The following is a 13,236-nucleotide window of genomic DNA, read 5'->3' on the forward strand; positions in this document are numbered from 1 at the left end:
AGTAACATGCAATGTAATATGTCCATTGTTGCTATCTTTTGTTTTTAATATTTATTTGTTTGTTTGTTTATTTTGGCTGTGCCGGGTCTTAGCTGCGGCATGCAGGATTTTTGTTGCGGCATGTGGACTTCTTAGTTGCATTGATGGCATGGGGACTCTTAGTTGTGGCATGCGCATGGGATCTAGTTCCCCGACCAGGGATCGAACCCGGGCCCCCTGCATTGGGAGCGTGGAGTTTTACCCACTGGACCACCAGGGAAGTCCCTGTCACTATCTTTAAATGAATGGATAAATAAGCTTTTGAAAAATTTCTGTGCTTCAGTTTCTAATGTGGTAAATACCAATAGTTATAACTATTAACCTAAAACAGTAAAATAGCCATAAAGTTATTTTACCAGCAAAATGAGTTTATTCGGGAGCAGCAAAGAATTGCAATTCTAGACATGCAACTATGGTGAGCCACATGCAAGTCTGATGAGGCAAAGGAGAGGAAACTCTTTTATAGAGAAGGGGAAGTTGAGGGGGTTGTTAAAAACAGAGTCCACTGCAGGAAATTGGGACTTCAAAGCACAGTGACTTTTCATTGGCTGGGTCATGACAGTATCTCACTGGTTGGGCTGTTGCCAGGCAGGAAGAAAATCTTCCTCCTGCTGGCAGCAGTAAAGCAGTTACTTCCTGCTGGAGATGCAAGTTAAACTCCTTTGTTGGGATCTGTATTGATGTGACTGCGATGTGGGTGAAAGCTCCCCTCCTGGTCTCCTGACTCCATTTTAGTGAGGTTCCCATCATTAATTTTTTTTTATTTTAAAATTTTATCTATTTATTTTGACTGTGCCGAGTCTTCGTTGCAGCACTTGAAATCTTCATTGCAGTATGTTTAGTTGCAGCATGCGGGATCTTAAGTTGCAGCATGCATGTGGGATCTAGTTCCCCGACCTGGAACTGAACCCAGGCCACCTGCATTGGGAGCGCAGAGTCTCCCACACTGGACCACCAGGGAAGTCCCCCTCATTATTAATTTTCACGTAACTCACACAAACACAAAACCTCAGAGTCCTCAGTAACCTTGTGTTTTTACCAAATTAATTTGTTATTCTGAGAAATGATATTTCAACAGTAATTATCTCTTATAGTTTGTCTGCTTAAAGATAAATTTCTAAGATTTTCAGGTAACATAACACAAATTGAGTTAATGAATGAAAGTTCATTTGATGCCTACATCATTTCTAAGTAAGACAGACTGCTGAAGCATTGATTACAAGAAACATCCTCAAGTGTATATACTTAAACTTTTGCTTCTTATGTTTCTTTGCTGCAGAGAGGGTATGTCTTTGGGTCTGTTAATGGATGTGCTCATGACTGCCACTTTGAGAAGCTGCCTGAGGGGTATGTGCAGCTGTGGAAAGTTTCTGTGTGTTCTGAAGTCTGCTGAAATGCTGGTGTGTGTTGCACAATTCACAAGTGTCCCCCCCCCCCCCCACCAAGTTCTCTCTCTTTTTAAAAAAAAATAAATTTATTTATTTATTGGCTGTGTTGGGTCTTTGATGCTGCACACCGGCTTTCTCTAGTTGCGGAGAGAGGGAGCTACTCTTCATTGCGGTGCACAGGCTCCTCATTGCAGTGGCTTCTCTTGTTGCAGAGCACGGACTCTAGGCACGGGGGCTTTAGTAGCTGTAGCACATGGGCTCAATAGTTGTGGCACATGGTCTTAGTTGCTCCATGGCATGTGGGATCTTCCTGGAGCAGGGCTCGAACCTGTGTCTGCTGCATTGGCAGGTGGATTCTTAACCACTAGCGCCACCAGGGAAGTCCCCAAGTTCTCTTAAGAGAGAAGTGACTTTGGTTTTGAAGAGGCACATGCTGTTTTTATTGAGTATTTGCATTCAGCATGAGAGAAACACAAGTTGATGCTCACACAGAGGACAAACCCTTTTCCTCGTGTCGTTTGTAGGGAAACCGCCTCGCCATCCCCTTCCCGCTCCTGAGGCCCAGGGCTCAGCTGAGGCACCAGACGCACGCTTGGGACAGTTGCGACCCCGTCTCACAACTCAGGTAACACTCCTTTACCTAAGAAACTTATTTTTAGTAACTTTTTACTGACTGCTTAAATACTGCATTTTCATAACAGAAACTTCAAAATACAGTAAACACAATTTTTTTTAATTTTATTTATTTATTTATTATTTTTTGGGGGTACACCAAATTCAATCATCTGTTTTTATACACATATCCCCGTATTCCCTCCCTCCCTTAGTAAACACAATTTTATTTTATTTTATTTTATTTTTTTTTTAATTTATTTATTTATTTATTTATTGGGTCTTCTTGCTGTGCACAGGCTTTCTCTAGTTGCAGAGAGCAGGGGCTACTCTTCGTTGCGGTGCGTGGGCTGCTCGTTGCAGGGGCTTCTCTTCTTGCAGAGCACAGGCCGCACACAGCCTTCAGTAGTTTTGGCATGTGGGTTCAACAGTTGTGGCTCTCGAGCTCTAGAGCATAGGCTCAGTAGTTGTGGCGCACAGGCTCAGCAGCTCCATGGCATGTGGGATCTTCCCGGACCAGGACTCAAACCCGTGTCCCCTGCATTGGCAGGCAGATTCTTAACCTCTGCGCCACCAGGGAAGCCCAGTAAACACAATTTTAAAAGCTTCCAACTTTCAGCACTTCAACGCAGTTACCAGTAACATATCAGTGTATGTCCTGCTATTTCTCAAAATTAGGAAGTATATCATACATATGTTTTATTATATAGCTTTACCTATCTAGGTATTATATTCTAAATCTTCACCAATATAATAGGTTTAAAAATGCGTCCTTTAAAAATTTCTTGTATCCTGAGCAGCGTTAAAATTTTTAATCTACTTATAAGCCATTTATATGTCTTCTTTACTGGGTTATTTATGTTTTTTGCTAATTTTTCTACTTGTGTGTTTGTACGTTTCTTGTTAGTTTGTAGGGGTTCTTTATGTCTTAAGGACATTGCTGCTTGTCACACATCTTTCTCAAACTTGTCAATTGCCTTTTAATTTTTCACTTTTAAAAACATCTACAGATAACTTTTTTTAATCTAATGAACTCTGACGGTCTACTTTAAAGTTTTATTTCACTGTTTTCTGCTTAGAGGTTTTTTCTGTATTTTGAGTTTAAGTAAATAGTCACCTGTTTCTCTAGTTGTTCTATTTTACCAACTGTAATTGTACCCTATAAGTAATTATCTTCGTTTTTCTCACTGATTTTGAATTGACATTTTTATCATGTACTAAAACCTATACTCTTGCATATATTTGTGTTTATTTTTTTATTTTAAAGTAACTTCAAATTTACCCAAAGTTGCAAGAATAGCACACATACCCTTCACTTAGATTAACCAGTCGTTAACTTTTTGCTACATTTGCTTTATCATTCTTTCGCCTCCCTCCCTCTGCTTTCTCCACATTTTAGATAAATAGGTAGATCTAAGTTGCAGACACTGAGCCCCTTTATGTCAGAATAAAAGGACACTCCCTGACATACAGCTGCAGTAAAATATAAATTATCAAAATCAGGAAGCATAACATTAATGCAGTCTTAGAATTTAATACATATTCTGTGTTCAGATTTTGCCAGTCGCTTATTTTCAGCCATCCTCCTCCACCAAACAGCCTGTCCAGGACTCGTGTGGCACCCAGCACACGTGTGTTTGTGCACGTCTCCTTCAGCCTGGACGGCTTCTCAGCCCTCCTTTGCCTTTCACAACATTGGCATTTTTGAGAAGTTTGGCCGGTGCTTCATAGGCAATGGGCCTGACGCTGCTGCATTGTTAGGTTCAGGTTCTGCATTTACTTTCTACACAGTTCCAGTGAGTTGTCTGCTCCTGAACTGGTGCTGTCCTGCTCTGAATACCATACCTTCATAATATTTTAATAAGTTACAAATACATATACAGCAGCTTGCCCTTGCTTCTCTTCCTTTACAGAATTTCTTGGCTGTTCTTTGCCACTTACTCTCTATTGGGTGGGTATTGTTATTTATGTATTTATCTTCATTATATTTTTAGACTGCCAAGATGAAAAGATTAATATCATGAACACCTGTGTGTACACCATCCAACTTAATAAGCAAAATGTCATAAGTCTAAACCCCTTTGAATGTTCTGCCCCCGAAACCCACAGGCCCTTCAGACTTTCCTGAGTCTGGTGTTTCTCTCTCTCTCAGCAGATACTTGAAGAATCTGTGTAAATCATGCCCACTGTATGTACATCATTCTGCACACGTGCTTTCATTCAGCACAGTGTTTCTGATATACACAGTTGACCCCTGAACTTTGTGGGGGTTGGGGGACGAACCCCCCCCCCCAGTCGAAAATCCGCATTTAACTTTACAGTTGTCCCTCCGTGTCTGTGGTTCTGCATCCGTGGATTCAACCAGCTCTGCATTGTGTGGTCCTATACTATATATTTATTGAGAAAACTCTGCATATAAGGGGACCCGCCCAGTTCAAACCCATGTTGTTCAAGGGTCCACTGTATATATGCTGGTACATGTAGCTCTAGTTCAGGAATTGGCAGACCTTTTCTGTAAAGGACCAGATAGTGAATACTCTAGCCCACAAGGGCCAGAGTCTCTGTTGCAACTTCTCAAGTCTGCATTTGTCCTGAATGCCAGCGCAGGAGATATGTAAACAGGTGGGCATGGTTTATGGACCTTGTAACTTTAATTTCATCATTTTCATGTCGTCAAATATTTTTCTTCTTTTTTTGATTTTTTCCAACTATTTAAAAGTGTAAAAACTATTTTTAGCTCGTAGGCTGTACCAAAAAAGGTGGTGGGTGGGATTTGGCCTACAAGATGTGCTTTGCAGACCCCAGGTCTAGACAAAAGTTGGTGTGTTTTCTTTCTTTTTTGTGAATACACTGACATTTACTTATCCATTCTTCCACTGATGGGCATTTAGGTCAGTTACCATTTCTTTAGTGTGAACACTGTTACAGATATCTTCACGTGCAGAAGTTTCTCAGGCATGGACCTAGGATCAGAATTGCTGGGTTCCAGGCTGTGTACATTTTATCTTCCTTAGATATTGTTGAATGACACTGTCAAGTTGTTGTACCAGCCTATACCTCCACAGACAGTGCACAAAGATCTTTTACAGTTTGTCACATATAGGTATTTCAGAGGTCAACAAAATACAGTCATCTGTTTTTGTTGCTATTCAAATTTTTTTTAATAAATGGGCTTCATCTTTCAGAGCAGTTTCAGATTCTCAGAAAAATCGAGAGTTCCCATGTACCTCCTGGCCCCACACGTGCACAGCCTCCCACGTCATCAACAGCCCCCAACGCAGTGGTTAATTTGCTAGAATCACGGAGCCTACCCTGACACGTCATCCCCAAAGCCTCGGTTTACATCAGGGCCCACTCTCGGCGTACTTCCTGCGGGTTCGGACGGGTGCATAGTGGCACATGCTCATCATCAGAGCCTCACACACAGTGGTTTCACAGCCCTGAAGCTCCTTTGTGCTCCCCTGTTGGTCACCCTTAACCCCTGGCAACCACTGATCTTTTTACTGTGTCCATGGTTTTGCTGTTTCCAGGATGTCCCACAGTTGGAATCAAACAAGTAGCCTTCTCAGATTGGCTTCCTTCACTTGGCAACATGCATATAAGGTTCCTCCATGTCTCTTCGTGCCTTGAGAGCTCCTCTTTTTATTGCTGAATTGTAGCCTGTTTGATAACTGTACCAGTCTGTTTCTCTTCAACATCCTTTTAAACTTATGTTTTCCTACCATTGCAGGTCATTTGGATCAGAGCTGACTTTTATAAAATGGTTTTGTATCTATCAACTCTTCTGAACTGATTGATGCTAACACGTGTGTCAGTATTTCTCTTTGCTTCCGTGTGTTGACAGAGGTAGCATCCTGGGTAAGGACTGGGCTCCTTCCTTTTAGTCCTCACACCATTCATTTCTTTTCACCCTGCTGTCCTGGGCAGGACCCCAGGCAGCATGGAGGAGAACTGGGTGGCTGACACCCACACCTTTGTCCTGGTTTAGGGAGGATGCTTTTCCCATTTTTTTTTTAACTTCAGGTAGTATGTTTGCTATAGGCTTTAGTATTATATTGAACTATACAAAATTGCCATTTTTACAGGTCAAAAGTGGTCAGATACCAGCAATTTCATATAATTTGACCTAATACAGACTCTTCATCAGTTTAAAGAAGTTTTTTTTTTTAATGTGTTTTTTTGTTTTTGGCCACATCGCGTGGCTTGTGGGTTCTCAGTTCCCCGACCAGGGTAGTGAAAGTGCCAGATCCTAGCCAGTAGACCACCAGGGAACTCCTAGAGAAGTTCTTTCTCCTCCTACTTTACTGAGTTTTTACCCAGAGTAGATGTTGAATTCTGTCTAGTGCTGCTTCTGACTCTACCCTGACAACCCTGCGGGGGATCCCATTCCTGGCTGGTTAGATGTTAACAGCCCTCCCACCAAGTCACACTCTGAGAAGGTGTGCATGCCACACTCAGCTGGCTCTGGTCTTGGCTGGGGTTTAGCCTATGTTTCTGCCTTGGGGAACATTCTTACTTTTCTGTGCTTCACAAGAGTTTCAATACAACTGGAAACATCTACCAGTCTGGTTATTTGATGAAATGTATTACATGTATGCCTTGGAGCTCTGTGGGTGTGGCTGTGTCGTTTTTAATTACTAATGTCCAGTTTCTTTAAAGGATATGGGAGTTTTATAAAGTCTATATACTAATCCTTATCTATTGAATGACTGGCAAATGTAGTCTCCCAGTGTGTAGTTTGTCTTTTCAGTTTCTTTAAAGTAAATTAATAGAGAGGGCTTCCCTGGTGGTGCAGTGGTTAAAAATCCACCTGCCAATGCAGGGGACATGAGTTCGAGCCCTGGGCCAGGAAGATCCCACATGCCTCGGAGCAACTAAGCCCGTGCGCCACAACTACTGAGCCTGCGCTCTAGAGCCTGTGAGCCACAACTATTGAGCCCACATGCCACAACTACTGAAGCCCGTGCACCTAGAGCCCACGCTTCACAACAAGAGAAGCCATAGCAATGAGAAGCCCACACACGGCAACAAAGAGTAGCCCCCACTCCTCGCAACTAGAGAAAGCCCACACACAGCAATGAAGACCCAATGCAGCCAATAAATAAGTAAAGAAATAAATAAATAAAACTTAAAAAGAACAGAGAGTCAGGTAAGAGATGGACAGCCTGTTATGGCATGAGGTGACGTGAGTTCTAAGTTTACTTTTAGTGACAAGCTCCACCCTGGGTGAGAGGTACAGGTGGGTGAGGTTGGGAGCAGGGGCTGGTAATGAGTAAGGCTAGGGTGGGTGCTGGGTCAGAATGGGCAGGGATTGGGAGGGCACTGAGAAGAAGCATCAGATCTGGAGACATTGGGAGACAGGATTCCCTAAAGAGTTTGAGACCTGGGCAGCTGGATGGGGGTGGAGATTCGATGGACAGGCTTAGATTTGAGGTGCCTGTTCCCCATTACCATGCCAGCATCCAGTCAGAGCTTGCACACCTAGATGTGGAGTTTGAGGGAGAAGCCAGGTGGGAATCTTCAGCAAAGGGCCGGGGTCTGAGCCACGGGACAGCACGATGTCAGCCAGGAATGGGCCTGGGAGACAGTGGGGAGGTCTGTGGAGGTCTGTGTGCCAGACCAGGAGACACTAGCCTGAGAAACTGCGAAGGGCTGGCCCTGAGAGAGGCCCAGGAACCACAGTGTTTTCCACCAACAGACCCCTCCCCTGAGAGGAACCTGTGGAGGACATATTTGGGGAGAAAGAAAGAGCCCAGAAAGAAGAAATGAGGGATCGTTGAGGCCCAGGCCATGCCGCCTGGGTGGGCCTGCTGGAACCCGGAAAGCTTTTTTCCAGACTCTTCTCATATGTGTGCGTGTGCACACATGCACAGACACTCAGAGTCCTTCCCTCTTTGCCACTTGTGAGAAGTGGTGTTAAAGCATCAAAGTAGCTGCCTGTCTGAGCTGCTTGTAAAGTTCACGTCATCTGCGTTAATTGCTTAAACTTCTAAATGTGTGTTATTAGAAGAAATCGCTCCCAAATCATCAGATAAATGTGCCTGTTACCTGTTGTGGTAAAACACTTATATTGTTATCTAGACTTCTACTTCTTTCTAGTATATTAAATAATTTATTAAACTTTATCGATCTCTTTCACACTACAAAAAATCTATCATGTATTCATTATATCCAGTGAAATAACTCATTTTAAAACCGAGAAAAGAAGACTCCATGGGGTTTCCTCTTTGGTTCTTCTTTACTTCCAGTAAAAAATGGTGCTACATAGGAAGAAACGGCAAGAACATACAGAAAAGAACACCTATAGATCAAGAAGAAAAAGACAGATAACCAATAGGAAAATAAACAAAGGATAGGATCAGAAGCCATTGAGGAAGAAATTCAGGCAACAAACATGAGAAGATGCTCACTGTCACTGCTACCCAGGCGCTGAAAGTTAAAATCAAAAGATATGAGTGCGTTACTTAGCTCAAAATTCAAAACTTAATTAAACTTGAGCAAGAGAAGAAGCAGCAGCAGATGGCCCTCTGCACAGGGCTCTGCACAGTTCAGGGCTTCCGTTCTCCTCAGTGTCCCCTTCTGACTGCTTTTCCACAGGCTTCCCCTCAGAGGGAAATGTGATTGTTTAGGCTACAGGAGGCCAGAGTGGCCTCAGTTGTGCGTTGAAGATACGCTACAAATGAGAGCTGCAGGGCCCCTTGTGTGCCCAGCGGGGCCTAGGGTGCTGCCCTCGGGGCACCACAGGAAGGATATGTGACACTCGGGTGCTTGGTTTCCCTCAGGAGTGAGGAGGTACTGTTAAGGTGAGGATGGTACCTCGCCGTCACAAGGCCTGTTAAGTTCGTCCTGGCTGGTGGACACAAGCAAGGTCCCCACTTTTGGCTTGTTACGGAGCCGAGTGAGTCCCTAATGCCAGAAATTTGGGGAAAGCATTTCTTCCTAATCTTGTGGGAAAACTCAGTAACACACCCCATCCATGACCCATGAACACTGAATTTCTTTTATTTAAATTTCCATGACAGGACTCTAAGAATGCTAAGAAAGAATGTTTCTCTGAACGCTCAGGAAAGAGCCAAGCCCACTTGGCACAGACAGTCTGCAGAAAGGATGCTCGGCCAGGCTGCACGGCGGGGCCAGGGCTGGTATGCAGGACCCACCAGGGCCAGGTCTTCATGCCATATCCCAGCCCAAGAAGCACCCAGAACTGGAGTGCTTCGTGTCAGAGAGGGTGGCCGCTGCCCTGAGTGACAAGGCTTTGCTTCAGGGCACTGGCCCTGGTCCCCAATCCCACCTGCCTAACAATCCTGTTTCGTGGTGTTATTTTGTTTTGTTTTTGGCTTTACCACAAGGCTTGTGGGATCTTAGTTTCCCAACCAGGGATTGAACCTGGGCCCTCAGCAGTGAAAATGCAGAGTCCTAACCACTGGACCACCATGTAATTCCCTGTGTTTTTTGTTTAAGTGTCCAGAGCCCCTCTTCAGACCTGGTCCATTGTCTCATCATCCCAGGAGGGCAGGAAGAGAGGGTGGCTTTCAAGGATAACTCTCTTTTCTCTCTTTCACAGAGGCAACACAAAACCTCCACAGTGACTTGCAGATCAGCTCCTCAGAAAGAAAACCGGTCCCCAAAGCAACGCCTGGCTCAAGAATTCCAGGAGGAAAATGGCCACCACACCCAAAGATCCTCATCACTTGCCAGCAGTTCCCTCCAGGACACATGGAAGTTACTGGACCTGGGATCCAGCCCTTCTGGCCTCACCTCCCAGGATGACGCACCTCCAGGTAGCTGACACTGTGCTTTCCAAGGCCACTGCCCTGTCGGCCTGGGTGCTGGCCATGAGGACAGCCGTGGTGGCCAGTCGCACCCAGGCTGACACACAGAGTGAGCGTGGCATTCTTCCTGCTGTGATTTAGGAATCTGTAAATTCTGCAGTCCTGTCCTCTGATTTGGTGCCTGAGCGTCCCCCAGGGACGGAGCGTGTCTCCCAGCCCTGCGTCCAGCTGACCCCATCACCGCATCTAGCCAGAGTGGAGCCTGTGGGTCACAGGACCATTGTTCCACAAGGGGTGGGTGCAGTGTGGCTTCAGTCCTTGACTCTGGGGGAGGCAGGCGTTCTGTGTTCTGCTCAGCTTCACAAGGCTGGGGCAGCCCACGAAGAGTGTGTCCTAGGCACCCTGAGAAACTCGCTCATGCTAGAGTCGCTGTGGGCTCTCAGGAAAATGCATTTGAAGGGCTGCCTTTGGGGGAACTGTGTGAGACCAAGATGTAGCAAGCAGGGTGGCCGGAGGGAGGGGAGGCTGTTTGAAGACCAGGGTGGAGGGAATGAACTTGGAGCCCCTTCGGTTCAGCTCACAGCAGGTGGCCTCATTCTCAGCTCACAGGTGGCCTCATTCTCAGCTCACAGCTTCCGTGCGTGACCACCTCCCACTGTGCGCAGTGTGCCAACGGGCATTTTAGTTTATTTTAGTTTATTCCCAATCTTTTGCCATTACAGAGAACGTTACAGTGAATTAACTTGTACATGCTGTAGTGCATGCATAAAAGTGTGAATGTAAATTCCCAGAGGGGGGATCGTTTTGTCCAAAGGTGTGTGCATTTCTATTATAGTTTGGGAAGATGTTGTTAGTTGGGCTCCATCAGACAGTACCAGTTCACATCCACCCAGCAAAGGCTGAGAGGGCATCTTTCTGTAGACTATCTCCATCAGTGTCATCAAACTGTAATCTTTGTCAGTCTGATAGGTGTCATTTTAATTCATATTTTTCCTGTTAGGAGGTTGTGCATCTTTTCACATGTTTGAGTCATCATTTCCTTTTCCTTTTCTCCAATTCTCTGCCTATTTGTGTATTGGGTTTATAATCTTTTTCTTATTGATTTGTATGAGCTCATTATGTATAATGGAAATTAGACCTTTTCTGAGACATGAATTGCAAATATTTTCCCACAGTTTTTCATTTGTTTTTTACTTTGCCTATGGTGGTTTTTATCATGCACATATTTTTATTTTTATGTAGTTTAATTAAAATTCTTGTTTTTACTCCTTTCTGGGTTTTGTGTCATTCTTAGGTCTTTTCCACTCCAAGATTAAAGATTATTTTCTGCCATGATTTCTTCTAATACAGTTATGGTTTCCTTTTTTCATATTTAAATCCGTGATCCATTTGGAATTTATCATGCTTGTGGATTATGAAATAGGAACCAAACTTTTTTAACCCCAGATGGCATTTCAGATGTCCTCACATCAGTTATTGAATAACTCACATTTCCGCACTTGCTTGAAATCCCGCTTTCACTATAATATTAAATATTCCTTGTGTACTTGAGTCTGGGTCTGGCGGTCTTGTTTCTGCCCTTGGTTTATTGGTCCCGGTCTGCCCGCATGCAGTGCTGCTTGAATTCTTACTGCTCATCCTGGCCCCTTGTTATGTCTGCTGACTTAGGATCTCCAATTATGCTTCTTTCTCAGAATTTTCCTGGTCATTCCCATTTGTTTATTTTTTCACATACAGTCTTTAGGCCCAGCTCCAAAACTCTGTTGTGACTTTTCTCAGGATTTGTTAAGCTTGGGTTCTGCCTCTGGAAGGAGCCCCGTCCTCCTGATGGTCTGCATTCTGTTTCCTCAGGTGGCAGAGTCGCCCCTGTTATGCCTCCGAGCAGTCTCCTCTGATGCAGACTGGTCTGTTCTCCTCATACCTCCTGCGCGAGCTCATGAATTGGAGAAGCTAGTGCTCCAGTACATTTTATTTATTTATTTTTCCTTTTTTTTCCTCTTTTTTTTCCCCACACTTTTTGTTTTTTATTAAGCACGTTCTACAGTACAAAGCTGTCATGAATACTATTTCATTACATTTTAAATTCAGGAACGTTTTGTTGTATTTTTCATCGGCTCTGTTGGAAGTTTTTGGTGAACGTTCATTGTCATCTTGCTGGTTTCCTTTCTCCTTTTTTCTCGTAGCACTTTTGTTCCTTTGTTCCCCCTCATCTGTAAAAGAGGTAATTTTTCCTCGACCAGGTATTTGTAGGAAATTTGTAGGGGAAATGAGGCCAGGGCCATTGTCCAATCTAGCAGTTTTGTTGGTGGTTGTTTTTAAGTAAGTTTGGCCTTGACTTATCTCTGCCCGTTTTTCACGAAGCCCAGTTTCTCTCCCCTCCTACCCCAGGGTGGGTGTGCCCCCACCTCCTGGCTCCTCCTGAGGCTACCCACCCCCCCAATCCTCCCACCCCTCTACCCCCTCACGCCATACCTGTCCCTCCTACTCGTTTCCACGGCCTTTGGCAGAACCACCATTTTTCACATCTGGAGTTTTATCTGAAAATTTTCTCTTTTGGGGGATGATTTACAGGAAGAATAGGAGAGAAATGCTAACTTGATGACGCCTTCTTCAGGGCACGCATCTGTCTTGTTTCCTGGTAAATGCACTTTCCTCCAGCTCTGCTTTGTTTTACCCCTTGACATAGGATTTTCCCTTTGTCATTCCCTTATGATACGTCATGATTCAATTCATGTTGTTTTTTTTTCTTTAACTTACATGGCTTTTTTTTTTAAAGTTTCCAGAGTTAATGAGATTTTTTTTTTCTTGTTTAGCTGTCTTTTAGTTAGTGATTTCTAATATTTTTTCATTTTGGTTGGAGAATAAGATCAGCACAATGTCCGTTCTTCTGAGAAAGTATATTTCTGCTCCAGCTACAGTTACTGATGTGCCTGCAACTGCTGTCTCCTGAGGAAAGCGCGGCACCCTGTTGCTTTTCCTTTCCCTGAGTCTGAAAGCCTGTGTTTCTGTTCCACGGCTCCTACGTTTCTATTACCATGCTCCTATGTCAGTGCTGTCCTCTACCAGCTTATTTTGTGTTTTGTACTTAGCACGCTTTTAAAAGTTCTTATTTCCTCCAGTCTCATTGGGTAGATCACATTTGCATTGCCTTCTGCCTGTTTTTAAGTTACATTCTTTATTTTTATTCTTCCTCAATTATTAAGACCCTACTTATTTTCATTTTATCTGTCCATTTCTTAAACTCAACAACCTGTGTATTTTTCTGAATTTTCCATTGGTATCAATTAGAGTGTTAGCTGTTAGGCAAGGGGTGATTGTCTTTTAAACAAAAGTAAATTTGACTAAGTCCTTTATAATTTATCTTTATTTGCTTTCCAAATCTCTCATAGTAGCCTCCTAGATGTATTTTTCTTCTTCCAAGATAA

At 43.8% G+C, this 13,236-nt stretch overlaps 1 protein-coding gene across 6 annotated transcripts in view; it reads left to right on the forward strand.

The window, feature by feature from the left end:
* Positions 1-13,236, forward strand: part of CCDC57 (coiled-coil domain containing 57) — a 124,747-nt gene that overhangs the window by 84,891 nt on the left and 26,620 nt on the right. For 5 of the 6 annotated variants that reach the window (XM_057716546.1, XM_057716547.1, XM_057716548.1 and 2 more), the window contains 2 exons: positions 1,952-2,052; positions 9,604-9,820. In XM_057716546.1, coding sequence (XP_057572529.1) covers positions 1,952-2,052; positions 9,604-9,820 — 318 coding nt within the window. Of the gene's footprint in view, positions 1-1,951; positions 2,053-9,603; positions 9,821-13,236 lie in introns of those variants that run through there. The other variant, XM_057716549.1, reaches the window with a different exon arrangement.

Source organism: Hippopotamus amphibius, chromosome 17 (assembly GCF_030028045.1).
Source record: "Hippopotamus amphibius kiboko isolate mHipAmp2 chromosome 17, mHipAmp2.hap2, whole genome shotgun sequence".
NCBI classification, from domain to species: Eukaryota; Metazoa; Chordata; class Mammalia; order Artiodactyla; family Hippopotamidae; genus Hippopotamus; species Hippopotamus amphibius.